This window comes from Propithecus coquereli, unplaced genomic scaffold, assembly GCF_000956105.1.
Source record: "Propithecus coquereli isolate 6110/MARCELLA unplaced genomic scaffold, Pcoq_1.0 Scaffold1, whole genome shotgun sequence".
In the NCBI taxonomy this organism is placed as follows: domain Eukaryota; kingdom Metazoa; phylum Chordata; class Mammalia; order Primates; family Indriidae; genus Propithecus; species Propithecus coquereli.
Window position 1 is genome coordinate 14065511 of NW_012133857.1, and position 23268 is coordinate 14088778.

General features: G+C 39.3%; 1 protein-coding gene across 1 annotated transcript in view; it reads left to right on the top strand.

The window, feature by feature from the left end:
- The window catches only part of DOCK3 (dedicator of cytokinesis 3), a 681302-nt gene that overhangs the window by 609991 nt on the left and 48043 nt on the right, over window positions 1-23268 (top strand). Inside the window, exons 28-32 of the mRNA XM_012639462.1 lie at window positions 16737-16831; window positions 18553-18628; window positions 19016-19116; window positions 19386-19444; window positions 21529-21677. Of these exons, the coding sequence (XP_012494916.1) occupies window positions 16737-16831; window positions 18553-18628; window positions 19016-19116; window positions 19386-19444; window positions 21529-21677 (480 nt within the window). The remainder of the gene's footprint in view (window positions 1-16736; window positions 16832-18552; window positions 18629-19015; window positions 19117-19385; window positions 19445-21528; window positions 21678-23268) is intronic.

Consider the following 23268-nt stretch of genomic DNA (forward strand, 5'->3'; position numbering starts at 1 on the left):
GGCAACACAGTGAGACTCTGTCTCAAAAAAAAAAAAAAAATCATATCGGGTATCTTTTTCAAACCACAATAGTATGAAACTTAGAAATCAATTAACATGAGGAATCATGGAAAATTAACATATGTGGAAATTAATCAATACATTCCTGAGCAACTGTTGAGTCAAAGAAAAAATTAAAGGAAAAATTTAAAAATATCTTGAGACAAAAGAAAATGGAAACACAACATACCAGAATTTATGAGATGAAGCAAAAGCATTTCTGAGAGGGATGTTTATAGCAATAAATGCCTATTATCCTAGGTAGTCAGGAAGCTGAAGTGGGAGGATCACTTGAGCCCAGGAGTTTGAGGTTGCAGTGAGCTATGATTGCACCGCTGCACTCTAGCCTGGGTGACAGAGCAAGACCCTGTCTCTAAAAAAGATAAATAAACAACCTAATGTCACACCTCAAGGAACTAGTAAAATAAGAACAAACTAAACCCAAAATTGGCAGAAGGAAGGAAATAACAAAGATCATAGCAGAAGTAAATGAAATAGAGACTGGGAAAACAATAGAAAGGATCAAAGGATCATTTTTTGAAAAGTTAAGCAAAATTGACAAACCCATAGCTAGACTAAGAAAAAAGGAGAGAAGACTCAAAATCAGAAATGAAAGAATGGAGACATTAAAAGTGATAACACAGAAATACAAAAGATCATAAGAGACTACTGTGAATAATTATATGCCAACAAATTGGACAGCCTAGAAGAAATGGATAAATTCCTATAAAAATACAACCTACAACCTCCTAAGACTGAATCATGAAGAAATAGGAAATCTGAGCAGACAAATAACTAGTAAGGAGCTTAAGTTAGTAATTAAGAGTCTCTCATCAAAGAAAAGCAGAGGACCAGATGGCTTCACTGCTTAATTCTACCAAACGTTTAAAGAAGAACTAATACCAATTCTTCTCAAACTCTTCCAAAACATTAAAGAGGAGAGAATACTTAAAAACATTTTGTGAGGCCAGCATTACTCTGATACCAAATCAGGCAAAGACACTACCAAAAAAGAAAGCTATAGGACAGAATTACTGATGAACTTAGATTCAAAAATCTTCAACAAAATACCAGCAGACTTTATCTGACAATACATTAGAAAGATCATTCACCAGGATCAAGTGGGATTTATCCCTGAGATACAAGGTTGGTTCAACATATGCAAATTAATCAATGTGATTCTCTATACAGAATGAAGGACAAAAACCATGGTCATCTTAATAGATGCAGAAAAAGCATGTGAAAAAAATTCATCCTTTCCTGATAAAAACTCTCAGAAAATTAGGTATAGAAGGAATGTTGCTCAACACAATAAAGGCTATATATGGTAAGTATGACAAGCCCATAGTTAACTTCATACTAAACAGTGAAAAGTTATGAGCTTATTTTTTAAGATTGGGAACAGGACAAGGATGCCTACTCTCACCACTTCTGTTCAATGTAGTACTAGAAGTCCTAACCAGAGCAATTAGGCAAGAGAAATAAATAAAAGTTATCCAAATAAGAAAGGACAGAGTAAAATTGTTTGCTGATGACATGATCTTATATATAAAAAATCCTAAAGACTCCACAAAAGAAAACTATTAGAACTAATAAGCAGTTCCAGTAAAGTTGTAGTAGACAAAATCAACTTATCAAAAATCAGTTGTGTTTCTTTTTTTTTTTTTTTTTTTTTTTTTGGAAAGAGTCTCACTCTTTTTGCCTGGGCTAGAGGGAGTGCCATGGCATCAGCCTAGCTCACAGCAACCTCACACTCCTGGACTCAAGCAATCCTTCTGCCTCAGCCTCCCGAGTAGCTGGGACTACAGGTATGCACCACCATGCCCAGCTAGTTTTTTCTATATATTTTTAGTTGTCCGATTAATTTCTTTCTATTTTTAGTAGAGACGGGGTCTCACTGTTGCTCAGGCTGGTTTCAAACTCCTGAGCTCAAACAATCCACCCGCCTCGGCCTCCCAGAGTGCTAGGATTACAGGCGTGAGCCACCACACCCGGTCTCAGTTGTGTTTCTATACACTAAAAACAAACTATCTGAAAAAGAAACTAAGAAAACGATCCCATTTACAATAGCATCAAAAAAGTACTTAGGAGTAAATCTAACAACAGTAGTTAAAGATCCATATACTGAAAACTATATAAATCTCCTCCTATAGAGGAGATTGAAGATGACAAAACAAATGGAAAGATATCTCATGTTCATGGATTAGAAGAATTAATGTTGTTAAAATGTTCACATTACCCAAAGAGATCTACAGATTCAATGCAATCTCTATAAAATTCCAATGTCATTCCTCACAGAAATAGAAAAATAATGCAAAAATTTGTGTGGAACACTAAGGACTCCTGAATAACCAAAGCAATCTTGACTAAAAAGAACAAAGCTAGAGAGGCATTACACTAGTGGATTTCAAAATATAAATCTATAGTAATTAAAACATCATGGTACTGTCATAGAAACAGACACATTGACCAATGTAATAAGATAGCCCAGAAACAAAGCCATACATCTACCATCAATTTATTTTCCACAAAAGTGACAAGCACACATGATGGGGAAAGAACAGACTCTCCAATAAATGGTGTTGGGAAAACTGGATGTCCACATATAGAAGAATAAAAATGGATCCTTATCCCACCCCTCACACAAGAATCAACTCAAAATGGATTACAAAGACTTAAATGTAAGACCTGAAACTTCAAAGCTACTAGAAGAAAACATAGGAGAAAAACTCAGTTACATTCATCTGGGCAGTGCTTTCTTGAAGATGATCCCAAAAGTATAGGCAATGAAAACAAAAATAGACAAATGAAATTGCATCAAACTAAAAAGCTTCTGCAAAGCAAGAAAATTATAGAGTGAGGAGACAACCTACAGATTGGAAGAAAATATTTGCAAATCATTCATCATATAGGGGGCTAATCTCCAAAATATACAAGGAACTCAAACTACCCAATAGCAAGAATACAAATAACCATATTTAAAAAATGGGGAATTGGCTGGGCACAGTGGCTCATGCCTGTAATCCTAGCACTCTGGGAGGCCAAGGCAGGAGGATCACTTGAGGTCAGGAGTTCAAGACCAATCTGAGCCAAGAGTGAGACCCCATCTGTACCAAAAATAGAAAAAAATTAGCCAGGCCTGATGGTGCATGCTTGTAGTCCCAGCCACTTGGGAGGCTGAGGCAAGAGGATCACTTGAGCCTAGGAGTTTGAGGTTGCAATTAGCTATGTTGATGCCACTGCACTGTAGCTGGGGTGACAGAGTGAGATTCTGTGCCCAAAAAAAGGGGGAGGGGAGAAATAGATGTTTCTTAAAAGAAGACTCCAAATGGCCAACAGATATGCAAAAAAATGCCCAACATTTGTAACGATCAGAGAAATGCAAAGTTAAACCACAGTGAGATATCACCTCACACTTGTTAGATCAGTTATTATGAAAAAGATAAAAGATAACAAATGTTGGCAAGGATATGGAGAAAAGGGAACCCTTGTACTATACACTGTTGATGGTATTGTAAATTAATACAGCCATTTTGGAAAACAATGTGAATGTTCCTCAAAAAACTAAAAATAGAACTACCATATGATCCATCAATCCCACTTCTGGGTATATACCCAAAGAAATTGAAATCAGTATGTCAAAGAGATCAGTATACACCCATGTTCATTGCAGCATTATTCAAAATAGCCAAGATATGGAAACAACCTAAGTGTCTATAAGTGGACGATTGGATTTTTAAAATGTGGTATATGCACAGTGGAATACTATTCAGCCTTAAAAGAAACAGGAAATTCTGTAATTTGCAACAACATAGGGGAACCTATAGGACATTCAGTTAAGTGAAATAAGCCAAGCAAAGATAGACAAATATCATATGATCTCACTTACATGTGGAATGTAAAAAAGTCAAACTCATAGCAGTAGTGAGTAGAATGATGGTTACCAGAGGCTGGGATTTGGGGGTGGGGAGAGGAGCTGGACAGGTAAAGAGAAGACATCAGTCAATGGGTACAAAATGTCGGATAGGAAGACTAATTTCTGGTGTTCTATTGCACATCACAGTGACTATAGTTAATAATGATGTACTGGATATTTCAAAATATCTAGGAGGATTTTAACTGTTCTCACTACAAAGAAATGATAAATATTTGAGGTGATATATATGCTAATTAACTTGATTTGCTGATTCCACAGTGTATACATGTATCAAAATATCACATTGTGCCCCATAAATATATACAATTATTATTTGTCAATTAAAAATAAAATAAAACTTAAAGAAAATCAGTCAATGCAATATGCCTTTAAATAATATAAAAGACAAAATCACATGACCATCCCAGTGAATATTGTCTTAATCCATTTTGTGTTGCTATAAAGGAATACCTGAGTTTGGATAATTTATAAAGAAAAAAGATGTATATGGCTCATGATTCTGGTATCTGGGAAAGTTCAAGATTGGGCATCTGGTAAGGGCCTTAGGCTGCTTCCACTCATAGTGGAAGGTGAAGGGGAGACGGCATGTGCAGAGATCACATGGCAAGAGAGGAAGCAAGAGAGAAGGGGGAAGGTGCTGGTCTCTCTTTAACAACCAGCTCTCTTGGGAACTAATAGAGTGAGAACTCACCCCCCAGGGAGAGCATTAATCTATTCATGGAGGATTTACCCCCATGAGCCAAGCAACTCCCATTAGGTTCTACTTCCAACATTGGAGGTCATATTTCAACATGAGATCTCCAGAAGCAGACTCTAAAATTTTTTTTTTATTCAACATGATACTTGGAGGGGCCATATATCTAAACCATAACAAATGTAGAAAAGGGATTTTTTAAAATCCACCAAACTTTTGTAATAAAATCACTCAACAAACTAGGAATGGGAGGGAACTTCTTCAACCTGATAAAGAGCATCTATGAAAAACCCACAGCTAACATCATACTTAAATAACAAAAGATTTAATGCTTTCCCCCTAAGATCAGGAACAAGAGAAAAATGTTTGCTCCAGTCATTTCTGTTATTATATTAGAGGATCTAACTGGGGTAGTTCAAAATGAAAAAGAAATAAAAAGCATTCAGATTAGAAAGGAAGAAGTAAAACTATCTCTATTCACAGATGACCTGATTTTACATACAGAAAATTCTAAGGCATCCACAAGAAAAAATGTCAAAAGTAGTAAACAAGTTTAGCAAGGCTGCAGTATACAAGGTCAATATCCAAAACTCAATTATAGTTCTATGCACTATCAATGAATGGTCCAAAAAAGGAAATTAGGAAAATAGTTCCACTCACAATAGTACCAAAATGAATAAAATAATTAGGGAAAGAAGTTGAAGAAGACCTAAATAAACAGAAAGACACCCATATTCACGAATTGGAAGACTTAGTATTGTTAAGATGGCAATACTTCTTAAATTAATCTACAGATTTGATCCAAGACCTATCAAAATTCAAGGTTTCTTTTTGTAAACATTGACAGTCTGATCCTTCAATTCATATTGAAATGTAAGGGTCTCAGAATAGCCAAAACAATCTTGAAAAGGAACAAAATTGAAGGAGTTGCACTTCTCAGTTTCAAAAGTTACTACAAAGCAACAGTAATCAAGACTTGTACTGGCACGAAGATAGACATATAGATTGATGAAATTGAATTAAGAGTCCAGAAATAAACCCTTGTATTTATGGTAAGTTGATTTTTGACAGTGGTGCCAAGACAAGTAAGGAGAGAAGTGTCTTTTCAACACATGGTCGTGGGACTTGACATACACATGCAAAAGAATAAAATTACAGCCTACCTCACATCATATACAAAATTAACGTGAAGTGGATCATAGACCTAAATATAAGAGCTAAAACTATAAAACTCTTAGAAGAAAATATAGTAGTATATCCTGTTGAGTTAGATAGTGATTTCCTAGATATAACACTAAAGCACAAACAAAAGAAAAAATAGGTAAGTTAGACTTCATCAAAATTAGAAGCTTTTGTGCTTCAGAAGATATCATCGAGAAAGTGAAAGACTTTTAGTTCTTTGAGGAATCTCCATACTGCTTTCCATGGAGGTTGTACTAGAAGGAAATGTGTACATACACACATACACATACATACATACATACCACAGAGTACTACTCAGCCATAAAAAGAAATGAAACAATGTCTTGAAACAACTTGGATGGAAGTGGGAGACCATTATCCTAAATGAAATGTCTCAAGAATGGAAAAACAAATACTGTATGTTCTCACTTATAAGTGGGAGCTAAGTGAGGGGTATATATGGTCATAAATTGGTATAATGGATATTGAAAACTAAGAGGGGAGGAGGAGAGGAGGGGGTGAGGAATAAAAATCTACCTATTAGGTATAATATACACTATTCTGGTAACAGGTACACTAAAAGCCCTGACTTCAGCATTAGGCAATTCAAACATGTAACAAAAAACACTTGTATTCTCTAAATCTATTGAAATAAAAAAGGAAGAGACAACCCACAAAATAGGTGAAAATACTTGCAAATCATAGATCTAATAAAGGACTTATATCTAGAATGTATCAACTCATGACTCAACAATAAAAAGACAAACCAATTTAAAAATGGGCAAAGGTAGACATTTCTCCCAAAGAAGGTACACACATAGACAATAAGCACAAGAAAAAATACTCAACAAGATTAGTTATTAGGGAAATATAAATCAAAACCACAATAAGATACCATTTCACATTGAAAGCATATGTAATAAAAAGACAAATATTGGCATTAATTCTTTAAACATTTAAAAGAATTTAGCAGTGAAGCTATCTGGTCTTGTATTTTTAATTATTAATTTGATCTCTTCACTTATAATAGGTCTATTCAGATTTTGTTTCTTCCTGAATGAATTTTGGTAGCTTGTAACTTCCTTAGAGTTTGTCCATTCCATCTAGGTTATCTAATTTGTTGTCATCATTTGTTCATACTAGAACCTTACAATCCTTTCTAGTCTGTAACATTGGTAATGCTGTCTCTTTTTCTCCCTAATTTTATTATTAATAATTTGAGTCTTCTCTCTCTCTTTTTTTCTTGATCAGTCTAGCTAAAGGTTTCCCAATTTTCTTGATCTTTTCAAAGAACCAATTTTTGCTTTAATTGTTTTTCTGTTTTTCTATTCTTTATTTCATCTATTTCTGTTCTAACATTTATTATTTCCTTCCCTCTGATTGCTTTAGGATTATTTTGCTCTTCTTTTTCTTGTTTCTTTTGGTGGAAAGTAAGTTATTGATTTGAGATTTTTTTTTTCATATAAGTACTTACAGCTATAGATTTTTCTCATCCCCTAAGTTTTGATATGTGGTATTTTCACTTTTATTTATCTCAAAGTATTTTTCTAATTTCCCTTGTGATTTCTTCTTTGACCCACTGGTTATTTGGGAATTTGCTGTTTAATTCCATATAGTTTTTATTTTCCCAAATTTGCTTCTCTTATTGATTTCTAGCTCCCTTACATAGTGGTTGATGAACATACTTTATATGATTTCAATCCTTTTAAATTTATTAACACTTTCTTTATAGCCTAACATACGGTCTGTCCTAGAGAAGAGAATGCAAATATCCTTTGTGCATTCGAAAAGAATGTGTGTATTCTGCTATTATTAGATGGAGTGTTCTATAAATGTATTAGATCTGGGTAATTTATCATATTGTTCAGGTTTTCTGTTTCCTTGTTGATCATCTGTCTAGTTGAAAGTGGCATTAATATGTCGAAGTCATCAACTATTGTTGAATTGTCTTTTACTTTCAGTTCTGTCAGTTATTTCTTATGTATTTTGAGGCCCTGTTTTTCAGTGCATATATGTTTATATCTTCTAGACAGATTGGCCCTTTTATCATTATCAAAATGTCCTTTGCATAAATGCACATATAAGAATAACATCTATTGGATGTTGGGCGGGGGGGGAGGAGGGGACGAGTATTTTCATACACAAAGAGTACAATGCGCACCACCCGAAGGATGGACATATTTGAAACTCGGACTTGGGGGGGGGGGCAAGGGCAACATACGTAACCTAAACATCTGTACCCCCATAATATGCTGAAATAAAAAAGAAAAAGAAAAAGAAAAAAAAATGTCCTTTGTCTCTAGTAAATTTTTTTCTTAAAGTCTGTATTGCCTGACATTAATAGAACCATATCAGTTCTCTTTTGGATACTAATTTTATGGTATATAATTTTCCATTCTTTTATTTTCAGTGTATTTGTCTCTTTGAATCTAAAGTGTGTATCTTGTGAACAGAGTTGGATCATGGTTTTTGTTTTTTGTTTTTTGTTTTGTCTTTTTTTTTGAGACAGAGTCTTACTCTGTTGCCCGGGCTAGAGTGCTAGGCGTCAGCCTAGCTCACAGCAACCTCAAACTCCTGGGCTCAAGCAATCCTACTGCCTCAGCCTCCCGGGTAGCTGGGACTACACACATGCGCCACCATGCCCGGCTAATTTTTCTGTATATTTTTAGTTGTCCAGACAATTTCTTTCTATTTTTAGTAGAGACAGGGTCTCACTCTTGCTCAGGCTGGTCTTGAACTCCTGAGCTCAAACGATCAGCCTGCCTCGGCCTCCCAGAGTGCTAGGATTAAAGGTGTGAGCCACCGCCCCCAGCCTATCATGGTTTTTTTTAATCCATTCTTCCCAGCTCTTTTTATTGGAGTGCTTAATTCATTTATGTTTACCATAACTACCAGTAAGATAGGATTTACACCTAGATCACTTTAGGTAGTATGGACATTTTAGTAATATTGATTCTTCCAATCCATGAGCATCGTAGGGTTTTCCATCTGTTTACATCTTCTACAATTTCTTTTCTCAGTGTTTCGTAGTTCTCTCTATATATGTCTCTCACCTCCTAATTAAATATATTCCTAGATATTTAATTTTCTTTGATGCTGTTGTGAAAGGTGTTATGTCTTTGATTTAATTTTTGGCTTGACTGTTATTGGTGTATATGAATGCCACTGATTTGTGTGCATTAATTTTGTATCCTGAGAGTTTACTGAATTCATTTATCAGTTTCAGGAAGCTCTTGATTGAATCCTTGGTATTTGCTATATATAATATCATATTGTCAGTAAAGAGTGAGAGTTTGATCTCTTCTGCCCCCATTCGGACACCCTTAATTCCCTTCTCTTGTCTGATTGCTCTGGTAAGGACTTCCAGCAGTATGTTGAATAGAAGTGGAGATAGTTGGCAACCTTGTCTGGTTCCAGTTCTAAGCGGGAATGCTTTCAATTTGTTCCCATTCAGTATTACATTGGCTGTTGGTTTATCATATATGGCCTTAATAATTTTAAGGTATGTCCCATCTATGCCTATTTCGTTAAGAGTTTTTATCATAAAAGTGTGTTGGAGTTTGTCGGATGCTTTTTCTCCGTCTATTGAGAGAATTATGTGGTCTTTTTTCTTGCTTTTATTTATGTGGTGAATTGCATTTATAGATTTGCATATGTTGAGCCAACTTTGCATCTCTGGGATAAAGCTCACCTGGTCATTATTTTTTTTGATGTGCTGTTGGATTCAATTTGCTAAGATTTTGTTAAGGATTTTTATATCTATATTCAGGAGGGATATTGGTCTGTAGTTTTCTTTTTTTGTTGTCTCCTTTCCTGGCTTTGGTATCAAGGTGATACTGGCTTTATAGAATGACTTGGGGAGGATACCATCCTTCTCAATGTTGTCAAACAATTTATACAGTATAAGTATGAATTCTCCTTTGTAGGTTTGGTAAAATTCATGTGTGAACCCATCTGGTCTGGGACTTTTTTCCGTTGGAAAATTTTAATTGCTGCTCCAATTTCTGTGCTTGATATTGGTCTGTTCAGGAATTCTGTTTCCTCCTGATTGAGCTTAGGGAGGTTGTGTGTTTCCAAGAATTTGTCCATTTCATCCACATTTTGTAGTTTTGGGTCATATAGATTTTTATAGTATTCAAAGATAATGTTTTATATTTCTGTGATGCCTGTAGTGACTTCTCCTTTTTCATTTCTGTTTTTTTTATTTCTGCATATTATGGGGGTACAAATGTTTAGGTTACGTTGCCCTTCCCTCCCCCCCCCAGTCAGAGCTTCAAGCGTGTTCATCCCCCAGATCCTTTTTCATTTCTAATTGAGTTTATTACAGTCCTTTCCTTTCTAGTTCTTGTCAGTCTAGGAAGAGGGCTGTCAATTTTGTTTATCCTTTCAAAAAACCAAATTTTGGTTTTATTGATCTACCGTATAGTTCTTTTGTTCTCAATTTCATTTATTTCTGCTCTGACCTTAGTTATTTCTTTTCTTCTGCTAGGTTTAGAATTAATTTGCTCTTCCTTTTCCAGTTCCTTGAGATGGTTTATTACTTCGTTGATTTGTGAGCTTTCTGTGTTTTGGATATGAGTATTTAATGCTATTAGTTTTCCTCTCAGGAATGCTTTTTCTGTATCCCACAGATTTTGATAACTTGTGTCCCCATTATCGTTGTCATTATCATTTAGTTCAAATGATATCATTATCATTTAGTTCAAAGAATCTTTTTATTTCCATCTGGATCTCCTCCTTGACCCAATAGTCGTTCAGCAATAGATTGTTTAATTTCCATGATTTTGTGAAGTGGTGTTTCTGTTGGAACTGGTCTCTAATTTTATACCACTGTGGTCTGAGAAGATATGTGGTATAATTTCTATTTTTTTAAAGTTTATTGAGGTCTGATTTGTGGCCTAGAATATGATTGATTTTGGAGAAAGTTCCATGAGCTGATGAGAAGAGTGTATATTCAGCTTTATTTCAGTGGAATGTTCTGTAGATGTCTGTTAGACCCATTTGTTCTAGAGCTCATTTAATTCCATTATTTTTTTGCTTATTTTCTGCTTGGAGGATCTGTCCAGTTAAGTCAGCGGGTTGTTGAAATCCCCAGCTACTATGACATTACTGTTTATCATGCTATTTAGATCAAACAGGGTTTGCTTTATGTATCTGGGCTCTCCTATGTTGGGTGCATAAATATTTAGAATTGTTAAGTCTTCTTGTTGGATTTTTCCTTTCAGCAGTATATGGTGACCATCTTTGCCTTTCTTTACTTTTGCTATTTTACAGTTTATGTTGTCTGAAATAAGAATAGCTACCCCCACTTTCTTTTGGCTTCCATTTGCCTGGAAGTTTGTTTTCCAACTCTTGACCTTGAGTCTGAAAGTGTCTTTGTGGGTTAGATGCATTTCCTGGTGACAGCAGATACTTGGCTTATGAGTTTTTATCCACTCAGCCAGTCTGTGTCTTTTCAGAGGACAATTCAAGCCATTCAGATTTATTGAGAGAATTGATATTTGGGGTAGATCTCTGTTCATATTGTTAAATAAATTCTTATTGTTTTGTTTTACCTCTCAAGCCATTGTGGAATCCAGGTTTTGGACTGTAACTCTTGAGTGATTTTACTTTGGTGGGTGTCTTGCGTTATTCAGTATATAATGCAGGTCTGAGTACTTCCTGAAGGACAGGTCTTATCTTTGCAAATTTCATCAGTGACTGCTTGTCTGGAAAAGTCTTTATTTCTCCCTCATAGATGAAGCTTAGTTTTGCTGGGTAAAGAATTACAGGTTGGCCATTACTCTGTTTTAGAAGATTTGAGGATGGGTCCCCAGTTCCTTCTGGCTTGCAAGGTTTCAGTTGAGATGTGTGTAGTTAGTCTGATAGGTTTTCCTTTGTATGTCATCTGCTGTTTTCATCTTACTGCTCAAAGGATTGCCTCTTTCATGTTTACTTTGGCCAGCCTGATAACTATGTGACATGGTGATTGCCTTTTCACATTGAGTCTCCCAGGAGTTATGTGTGCTTCTTGTATCTGGATATCTAGATTTCTGGCCAGGCCAGGCATATTTTCTTCCACTATTCCAAGAAGTAGATTTTCCAGCCCTTGTGTATTTTCTTCTTCTCTCTCTAGGATGCCTATAATTCTTGTATTTGGTTTCTTTACATAATCCCACGTTTCTTGTATGTTTTGTTCTTGTTTCTTGCTTCTGTGTTTTTTTTTTCTTAATCTGATTTTTTTAGCACATAGGCATTATCTTCGGGCTCTGAGATTATTTCCTCTGCATGATCTATTCTATTCTTAAGGCTTTCCACTGTGTTTTGTAGTTCCTTAAATGCCTTTTTCATTTCCAGTATTTCTGTTTGGTTCTTTCATAATATTTTGGTTTCTTTAGAGAATTTTTTATTCATTTCCTTCATTGTTCTTGAGGCTTCTTCATGTTGGGTTTCTATTTTCTCTTCAATTCCATGGAGTTTTCTTACAATCCATATTTAGAATTCTTCCTCCATCATTTTAATCATTTCGTTTAAATTGGTATCAGTTATTGAGAGTCTAATGATTTCTTTTGGGGCTGATCTTTTCTCTCTGATCTTTCATGTTTCCTGCGTTCTTTCGCTCATTCTTTCTCATCAGGCTACTTGGTCGAGAACTAGGGGTGGTAGGACTGATTTATAGCACTATCTCCAAGTCCCCGGGGTATATTCCTTGACAGTGCTGGGAAGAGGCGTGCTGGTCCTGTATTGCCTTAGAGGTATTTTAGCAAGTCGGGTTACCTCTGACCTCTTGTCTTCACCTCTTGCCAATGGAGATTAGTGAGTTTGGTCCCCCAGCTTAAGCTCCCAGGTGGTGGATCCCACTTGTGTGTATGACTCCACTGCCCTCTTATAGCTTGAGATAGAAGGCACTGTGTTAAGCTATGGCATTACCCTCTCTGTTGTTGATTGTAGTTTGCATGGAGGAGCCAGTTATTGAGGTAATCTGATGCCTCTGTGTTAGGCTCTGGTCCCCCAGATGGGGTATACCAATGCCCCAATCTTTGGGAAGGGTCTTGCCACTCCCGAGGGTTACTTGGACCCTGTTCCCTCTTAAGTGGGGGTAAGGGCAGGATAGATCGCAGCTGGTGCCTGCAAGCCTTGGTGTGTGTGCTTCTGTGGTTGCTTGATCTGCTGCTGGGGGAGCCTCTAATATGTTATTCAGGGCTCTTTCACCACACTTGGGAAGCTGCTCCTGATGGGAGGGATCAGTTGGTGCAATTGCCAGGATTTCCTTCCCTGTCCACACACCCCAATGCTGGCAGCCACTGAGATGCAGAGAGCAAGCCCTAGAATTATGTTCTTATTAGATGACCTAAGCCAGTCCAGTGGGCCAAATCAACAGGCCGCCAACTGTTTAGCACTGGGGCCCCGTGGATTCACGCCAGTCGCATAGAGAAAGCAGCTTTTCTCACTTCTCCCCACCTCCAAGGTCAGAGCCTGCTGTGCCTGGCATAAAAGTCACTGGGCTGGGGGAGGGGTGTTGCCCGAGACCACCAAGACCACCGTGTGCCCCAGCATCTGGGAATCCCACAGATGGTGGCCTCCCACCCCTGGAAAACTAGTGTTGGGTGTAAGCACTCAAGATTCGCCCACAGACACCGGCCTGGCTAGCTGAATCAACAGGTCGCGGACTATTCTTCAGCACCAAAGTCCGGTGGATTCTCGTCAGCCACACAGAGACAATGGTTTTTCTTGCTTCTGCCTACCTCCAAGGGTGGAGTCCGCCACACCCGGTGTGAAAGTCACCGGGCTGGGGGAGAGGTGCTGCCCGAAACTGCAGCAGGATGCAGTGTCTCCAGGCTGCGGACCCCCAGAATGGCTGCCGCCCCCCTCCCCACCCCACAGAGAGTTAGTGCAGGGAGTGACCATTCAGGAGTTGGCAGATGCCTGTTTGGCAAGCTGAATCAACAGGCCGCTAGCTGCCCCCTCTGCATCATAGTCCCACTGTCTCACATCTGCCTAGCAGCAACTCCTGCTCTTTCTGTCCTGCCCTGAGCCAGCCGAATTGTCAGTGGTTTCCTGGAACAGAGCCCCCTTTTCCGCGTTCACCTCTGTTCTGGTCCCACTGACAACCAGAGGAGAGGTGCCTGTCTCCAAACTCCCCCCTGGGGTTGCGGGATGTGACCACTTAGACCAGTCCCTCCCCACCCAGTGAGATCCTAGCACAGAGTACCAGGGAGTTCAAAATGTTTCCCGTTATTGTCTCCTCTCCACAAAGCCTGTCATCCCGTGCCACGACTTTGCACCAAATTCAGGCGCATCCCTGTCAGAATGGATGTAGAGGTCAGTGAAGGAGCGGGGCGTCCTCCTGTGGATCAGATCACACTGCACTGGCTGGCCAGGCGGGTGCAGCCATCCCACACTCTATTCCCTATTGTATATCTCGCACTCTCCAGTCTTTGCAATCGTATCTCCCATTCACCTTCTTTTTTTTCCTGCGCTACGTGTCCCATGCTGTTTCTCTGCAGATTCACAATGCTGTTCTTGCAGGAGGAGCGATCCACTCATGTGTAGCCATCTGAGTTCTTCACCTCCTTCTCTGGGAGCAGAGAGCTAGAAGGTCACTGCTAATCCACCATTTTCAGGAAACCCCCTGTAGTATTTCTATAGGGCAGGTCTACAAGTAGCATATTTTCTCAGTTCCTATCTGAGAATGTCTTAATTTATTCATTTTTGAATGATAGTTTTGCTGAACATAGGATTCTTGGTTGACAGTCTTTCCTCTAAAATTTTGAATATGCCTGCTTTCTGGCATCCATTAAGTGTGATGATAAGTCACCTGTTAATCTTATTCAGCAACATTTGTACATGATGAGTTGTTTTTCTCTTATTGTTTTTAAGATTCAAGATTTGAAGAGATTCTCTTTGTTTTTTGCTTTTGACAGTTTGATTCTGACATGTCTGTATGTGGATCTCTGGTTTTATCCTATTTGGAGTTCATTGAGTTTCTTGGATGTACAGATTAAAGTTCTTTTCCATCAAGTTTGGAAATTTGGGGCATTATTTCTTCCCCTCTCTCTCTCTTCTCTTGCTGGCACTCCCATTATATGTATGTTTGTGCCCTTAATGATGTCCCACAGGTTTCTGAGGCTCTATTCCTCCTACTAGATAATCTGAATTAACCTGTCTTCAAATTTGCTGATTTTTCTGCCTGCTCAAATCTGTTTCTGAGCCCCTCTGGTGAATCTTTCATTTTATTGTACTTTTCAAATTCAGAATTTCTATTTGATGCTTTTTAAATAATTTCTATGTTTTTTATTGATACCCTCTATTTAGTGAGATATTGTTCTTGTACTTTCCTTTAAGCATGGTTTCTTTTAGTTTTTTGTTAAAAGTTTTTTCCTGGTATTCCAACATTTGAGCTACCTCAGGGAAAGTTTTTATTGACTTCTTTTTTCCTGTGTATAGGCCATACTTTCCTATTTCTTTTTATGTCTTATAATTTTTTGTTGAAAACCAGACATTTTAAATAATGTGGCTACTCCTGAAATCAGATCCCTTTCCCACATCCCCAGGGCCTGTTATTGTTTTTGTGGTTGATGATGTTTCTTTCTTTCTTTAGTGACATTAAGAGACTCATTCTTTAATATCTTTATTGTGTGCAGCCACCAAAGTCTCTGTTCAGTTATATTAATGATCAGCTAGTAATTGGACAGAGATTTTTTTAAATTACTTAAATCAATAAGTCTCCACACTTTGCTAACGGGTTCTGTGTGTGTGTGTTGGAGCTCACCTTCATTGCTCTAACACTTTACAGCTTTACCTTAGCCTTCCAAGTCAGCCAAAGGTGAGAGATTAGGGCCTATCTTGCCCAAAAATGTACACAACCCTGCACATGTGCATGGCCTTTTAGATTCCCAGGTATATGTCAGGGCTTTCCAAGGCCCCCTATGGATATCTCATTTCTCAGATTTTCCTTCAAGTTATTTGGCCATTCTCTTGTTTGCTTCAAATGATATGGCTGCTTCATGTAACTGGGATGTTAAATTATATGGCTGATTTTTTTTTTCAACAAATGCCCTGGGGATAGAGCTTCACTCAATGAGTGAGCGCTGAGTCAAGTCAAATTAAGACAAGCCCTATGAATGGTGCTTTTCCGGGAAGCTAACAAACAGGTCAAATAATAACAATTCTCTGGGGATGGGGCTTTTTAAAGATTTCCAAAACTATTCTGTCCCTTCCAATGGCTGCTAGGCCCCTAGTTTTCACAACTGCCATGGTTCCACAGCTGCTTGTTTTCAAGGTTACTGTGGAGGTAGGGAACGAGAGGGGATGGAAATAGGGCAAGTTAAAATGCAGTAAAGCTCATTGTTCTTGCTGAGATTTATCTATTTTTTTGAATAAATACTCCTCAGATTGTTGCAAGCCTTTGATTAACCAGTCTTAGCCACCCCATTGCTTTCATGGAGGAGCAGATCTTCAGAAGTCTATACTCTGGCATTCCTGAACTGCTTCTGAATTGCTTCTCCCAGCAATGTGTTCTTAATATCCAAAAAGGCATGTTCTTAAAATCAAGTGCTCAGAGGCCATGCCCCAGAGAATGAGGCCCATGGACTCAGTCAGATACCAGTTCTGCTGGACTCTCATCTGCCCTATGCTTTAGGCTTTGGATATTGTGGGTATAGAGTGGGTATAGAGCTGCCCCCATTCTGTCCAATTTGGGTCTGCTCTCATTTTGCCTGTGAGAGTACCCAGAGCTCACTTTCATGTATTAATAGCTCTCTACGAGAGAAGCAACTCACAGATGAAACCAGAATCTAACTCACTGGTCCCACCCATTCTCATAGTCTAGTGGCCGGGGGTGCCTGTTGAGGAAATGTGCACTGTGGAGGTAGTGTGTCACATCAGCTTTTCCTCTGTGGTCAGGAATTCTTGCTGAAGATTTTCTGTGTGTTCCGGAACCTGATGAAGATGAGCGTCTTCCCTCGGGACTGGATGGTAATGAGACTGCTCACAAGCAAGTGAGTATGGAAGGGGCCTGTATCAACATCCACAGAGCTGTGCTCAGAAGTATGTGTGTATTTGAGAGAGAAAAAGCATGAGCAAGACAGAGATGAAGGCCAAGGCCATGGGAACAGAGAGGAGAGGGCAAATGGGAAAAATGTTTGGAGGCACAATTAGCAGCCTTGGCCATTGATAGAAAGACAAGGAGAGGAGAGAATCAAAGACAAGCCATAAACGGAGTCTAAGTGCCTGATGGATGATGACATAGTAAAGATAGAAAAGGAAATGTTAAGGGTGTGAAATATAATACCCAAAGAACGGTTCCTTCTTGAGGAAGGCCTGCTCAGTGGCCTATTGGCCTCTTCTGCTTTGGAGCTTTACGCATTGTCCCAAGCCGTCTTCTCAATTTGAGTTATGTTGTCTGCTAGACAGAGCTTGCATCCCACTGCTAGTGCCAATTACCCACCTGAGACCTGTCTGTAAGAATTTGCTCTAGGGATAATGCTAACTTGCCTGCCCCATTCATATTTCTAGCCTGTGCTTCCTCTTGGCAAACCAGACAAGTGATATACTTGGCAAGGAGCTGGTTCATCTGGTCTCCCTCTACCCAGGAAAAAGCTACTTGGCCTCCACACTCTAGCCCATTGCCTCCTCCTACTGATCTGCCTTTTATTATATATTGGCATTATATAGAATGTAGTGAAATAATTTGTTAGATATATTAGCATGGTCCAAGCATGTTCTTTCCACTTTGTACCTTTTATAGGACACTACCACTTTTTCCAAAATTGCAAAATGTTTTATACAGAACAGAAGAATGGTTATAAACTAAGTTGCACAGATATTTTCTCAAGTAGTGACTTTTCCATTTGAATCCTTCTTGTTTCTACCTCTTAGCTCTACTTAGAGCACTTCAGGCTCCCCAGCCTATCCTGCAGGAATAGCCTCTTCTTCTGAGGCTTTTATCCTTTAAATTTGTCACCCCCTCTGCTGGTAAGACTAGTCTCTCTAATGCACTGTTTTTACCTTGTTCTTCTCTACAGCAAAGCCCAGAACCAGGTTTATGTGAGACATAAGTCCCTTTGCCAGGCAGCCAAAGCCCTGTGTAATCAAACCCTCACCTACCTGTTCCACTTCACTTTCTCCCCACTTCACACTCCTTTTCCAGCAGGACAGCCTTCTATTGTCCCCTCTATGCCCAGGCTAAGATTGAGGGTGAGACTCTAGATCTGAAATCAAATGCCTCATAGATGAAAATAATAGTGTATGACAAAAGCAAGGATTTAATAACTATAAACTCCCATTGTCAAGTAAAGAAATAAAATTATATTCTAAGTCCTACAAAGTAATCTTTATATGTATGGATTACCCAAGTTCCTAAAAATACTAGAATCACTCTTTGAACTAGAAGAAACCTTAAAGAATCATCGAACCCTACCCCCTTCCTTTTATAGGAAGGGTAACTGAGGCCCAGATAGAAGAAGTATGAATACCATGTAATGGCAGAGCTAGATCTAGAACCCACTAATGTCCTATGCTAGCCTGACAACTATGGAGCATTTCTCTAAGACTGGTTTTCTGTAGAGTTTGTGCCATCCTCCCTTTCCTTTATAGTCACATCTTACATGGAATCAAATTTACTCAAGAAGTTTGTACACAGCCATAGACAAATGATGCCAAGCTATCAAATGTCATTGTTGGTCTTTTAATTCTGCAATGCCTTGCTCCCTCACTGCAGTATTATAGTCACTACTGTCCAGTACCTGTCCTCTGCACTACACAAGAATTTCACAGAGACAGACTTTGACTTTAAGGTATGTGCTCCTGAAATCCATCACTATCTTTGCAATTACTCTAGAAATCCAAAAACCAAGCTTACTTGTTTTTCTTTATTAATACATTCATAGTCTCAAACTTCTAAGCCTGATGGTGATTATAATATGACCTGCGAGCCCCCTTTTTGGGAGCCAGACATCCATGTGTGTGCTTTTAGTCCAGAGTCAACACTATTGGCTTCAGAAGGAGTCAAAAAAGTAAAAGGGAAAAAATATCCTATTTGCAAAGATATTTAAAAAGGAAAAAAACATCACTATCTTAAGATTTTAAAATGGATTCTCTGCTACATGCCTGCATTTAGTAACTCTCCCTATAAGGTTAAGGTCTCAGAATATCAAATGTTTCCTCTTTCTCTGTCTCTGTAGGTGTGGAATTCTTATTTTAGCCTGGCAGTTCTGTTCATAAATCAGCCGAGCCTTCAGCTAGAAATCATCACTTCAGCCAAAAGGAAGAAGATTCTAGATAAGTAAGACAGATGTCTCCTGTTCATCTCCCTACCACTCACCCAGATGGGGCTATGTTTCCACAAGAGGCTCCTTCAGAAGTCCACAAGGTTCTCTGCTGGGTAGTTTTCCAAGAGGCCACGTGTGAGAGTTCAGTCGAGAGCCAAATGGCTTAGCATTTGGGGAAGCATTAGAAACAAACAGTGCTGAAGTACTGTCCTCATAAGGTTTGCAGCCCTATCTTCCTGAACCTTCTCCTCCTAACAGCTGGTTTCTCTGTTACTATTCCCAGGTATGGGGACATGCGTGTGATGATGGCTTATGAACTCTTCAGCATGTGGCAGAATTTGGGTAGGTTTTTTTCTCCCTATTCTTCCCTTCCACATATTGCATAGCCAAGTAGAAAGAAATAAGACTAATAATTTTTCCAAGGCTTTATAAATGTTAATTCAGACCCAAAAGATCCTTACATATCTTTAACATAACACCTCAGATGGATGGTGTAGCATATGTGCATAAAGCCCTTGGCAGGGAGAATTTGGCTGAGAAATAAGACCCCAGTAATACATACGCACAATCCATTTTTTGAGAACTAAAATCAAAAGGAAATAAAAAAAAGAAGAGGAAAACTCCTGTAGTTTTTTTCCAATTTGAGAACATGTGACTGTAAGATCCTCTGTGCTCTTCTTGCCCCAGACTAGGTGTTGTAGGCTCAAAAGCATAGATCTTGGAGGTACTCAGTACATGTACAAAGGAGGCTATTAATTTTAATAAAGATTGAAACACTTCTTGAGTCTCTGTTATTCATGCATCCAGATCAGATACCTGACACTAATTGCATGAAGGAACATGTGAGAAGGGAATTGTAGCCTCTGAGTGAGATTGATTTTGACTTCCCTTCTTTGCACAGCTTCTATCATATCCACTGCTTTGAATCTAAACTTGTCAGATCAGTGTTTTGGGTAGAATTTTTGGGTTGTCATAGTGACTGGGTGGGCCATCCTGTGATACTTTAGGGTTGTAAATGGCCTGTCAGCGTGCTAGAGAAGCTGCTGTTACTATTTCAAGTGAAATCTGCTTCCAGCCGAGCCCATGGCTCTAAACCTGTAGGAATGATGGTCATAAAACCCTCTAGTCCTCTGTTAACCATCCCTGCCACTAACGTAGAGGCAACAAGCAAGGTAGGAGTTATTCCTGCCAGCAGTAGAGGCTTCTATCCCTGGGTGGGGATGCATTTCCCCAAGCAGACTTTCCAGCTTCAGTACTCTTATTCCCTGTATCTAGCACAGTTTGGATATGGATTTTAACCCTGAAGGTGACTCTAAAATTCCCAGGAATGTAAGAGACTGGCAATTATGCCACGTACCAAGATTAGAACATGCAGAATCAGCCTCAGGGCTAACATCTGCTTCTTAGAAAGGCTTTCAAAATGGAAGAAATCAAAAAAGATGCCAGATTTGCCTGATAAAGCCAGTCCTGGCTCATTGCTGTTGGTGGAAATGACATTCTGTGGTCCCCAAGAACTGGTTTTACTTGGCTGTAGCAATCATTGCACATGCCCACAAGTTGTCTCCTCCTTAGTCTCTGAAGGACTAAAAGCAGAGCTCTGGCTGATGGTTTGCTCTGTTTCACCTTTGCAAGAAAAGAAAAGTCCTATCCCACAGTCCTCAGGGTTGACTCTGGCTTCAGGTAACATGCCCAAGATGGCAGGCCAGTCAGAGGGAAACGCACATCACTCACTTACCACGGAAAGGCCTCATTAAGGAAGTTGAGCAATGAGCTGAGCTGAGCTGAATAGGTGAAGTGCTGTCATCAGAAATGCAATGTGATGATAGGGGGTTTCAGGGTGGGCAAAGGGAGCCTATCAGAGCAGGGCTATGCAGGAGGCTTCTGCTAGCTCAGGAGGTGGACCTCTTCAGCATGCATAAACACAGGCAGTGAAAAGGCCCATGAACTTCAGACCTGTGGAGGCTGAATATCCTCATCAATTAAAAGCCTCTGGGCTAGAGGTAGAAACCCCAGGGAGAGTGCATTGTGTTTAAGCAGAAACATACGGATTTTCCTTGCTAAATAAATGCTGTGAATAGATCATCTGAAACTGTCATAGCTAACTCAGAAACTCATTCTTTCCAGAATAGCAAACTCTATTCCTTGACTTCATAGAGATTTTCAGGTAGTCATGGAACCTTTCAGGAAATTCTTTGGAAAAGCAATTTTGTGCCTATTGAACATTTGCTTTAACTAGCCTGGGCCAATTTTATCCATGAACTCTAAAAAGCTGAGAGAAAGTATCTCAGAAAACCACAGGAGAGAGTTTACTTTACTCTTAGAAGCTTCCAGTACAGATCATAGCATGTGCTAAGGCCCCATTTGGGAAGCTCCCATGGAAGGAGAAAGTAGGCATGAATTAATATCTGTTGGGTTTTGTTGTTCAGGTGAACATAAGATCCACTTTATTCCGGGAATGATTGGTCCTTTTCTGGGTGTGACGCTGGTACCACAACCAGAAGTGCGGAACATCATGATTCCCATCTTTCATGACATGATGGACTGGGAGCAGAGGAAGAATGGCAACTTCAAACAGGTAAGATGACACCTGGCAGTGTTCACGGTGCTGTCCTCTGGGATAGATCCCTTCTGTTCAGGCAGGTGGCCTAGATGACCAGGCCATGGTTTTAGTGAGGATGGGCTATAACTTGGTCAGCTTAAATCCTATTCAACGATTTTCTCTTACTTGCCGGCCACAATTGATTTTTGGATTTTCTTTATGAAGCCAGAGGCCAGAAAAGAATCAGAGGAAAGGAATGAACTTTCTGATCAAGGAGAAAATGACTGAGACTGTAACCTCTCTGATTCATTCAGATAGACCCTTGGGAGCATGTTGTCTTTCTTCTCCAGAGAATTCCCACCGTATGGTCCAGGCATTTCTAGGGCTGGAGCCCAGACCATATGACTTCTCATGGCTCAGTGTAGCCCAGGATTTTACAGGCTACTGCACACAGGTGTTGGTACAGGAGATGCAGGCCCCTTGGCTTCTGACTGAGTGGCTTCAGACTGTGCTCCTGTGCCTTTCTTCTGCCACCACTAAAGTGGGGGACATGGTCCCTGCCTTTATATCCGAAGCTCCAGGGAATAGTACTAGGACCAATAAGGGCTAGAGGTAGAAAAGCCAATATTAGCCAATAAAAGAAAAAACTTTCTAGCAGCAAATACAATCCACTGTGAGCTGGCCTACTTTGGGAAATAGGGAGTTTCTCTTTGCTGGTGATCTTCAAACAGAAGGTCCCAGGAGGCCTCTAGGGGAAATTTCTGCATTGGCTTGGGAATCGTTCCAGTTCCCCACTAAGCTCCCTTTGCCTCTGCGATTCTGGGATGAACCAGTGGTCTTAGAGTGGGTAACTGCAACAGTAAGGAGCAGACCAGGCAAACATTAGACTCCAGTGGACTGGTGTACTCCTGTTTGCACTGTTGTACTCTGTTGCTCCAGGTCCCCTCCCCACCTTTTTGCTCTGTTCTGGGAAGTACAATCTACCTGTACCTCCATGTGTGAAGAAAGATCACTTGTTATAATCAGGCCCTTCTCTTGGGAGGCTTGTGGCCAGCAGGTTGACCCAGTGAGGCAAGGCAGGCTCTGAACTGGGAGTAAGATACCTTGACTTCTAGACCTAGCTCTCCCTAACTTTACATGACCCCAATCAAGTCCCTGCTGATACCTCTTCTCTACACAGAGAGAGTGGGATGGCACTGATCCCTAAGGACCCCAGATTTCAGACTTTCTATTTTTTCTGGAATGTATATTCAAACAACTGACTCATCAGGCCAGACAATAAATGTATAATAGTCCTTGCCTTGGCCATGTAGCAGACCACTATTAAAAAGGCTGTATTTATTCATCCATCCTCATTTTCTGCTGATGGAACTTCAGAGGCCCTATTTGCCTTCAATGATTTTACTATTGTAATTCAGTTATTCTTTTATTGCTTCTTTTCCTTAGGATCCTTTTGTCCCTGTATGGAATGAGAAAAGGCTTCTGTTATAGCACATTGGTAAATGCAGCCATGCTGGGTTTTATTTTGTTTACATGAAATATCTATATAAATAATACCATAATGCCACACTTTAAAGGCCCGTGAAGGGTTAAAAAGATTTTATTATACATCACTTAACTAATTTCT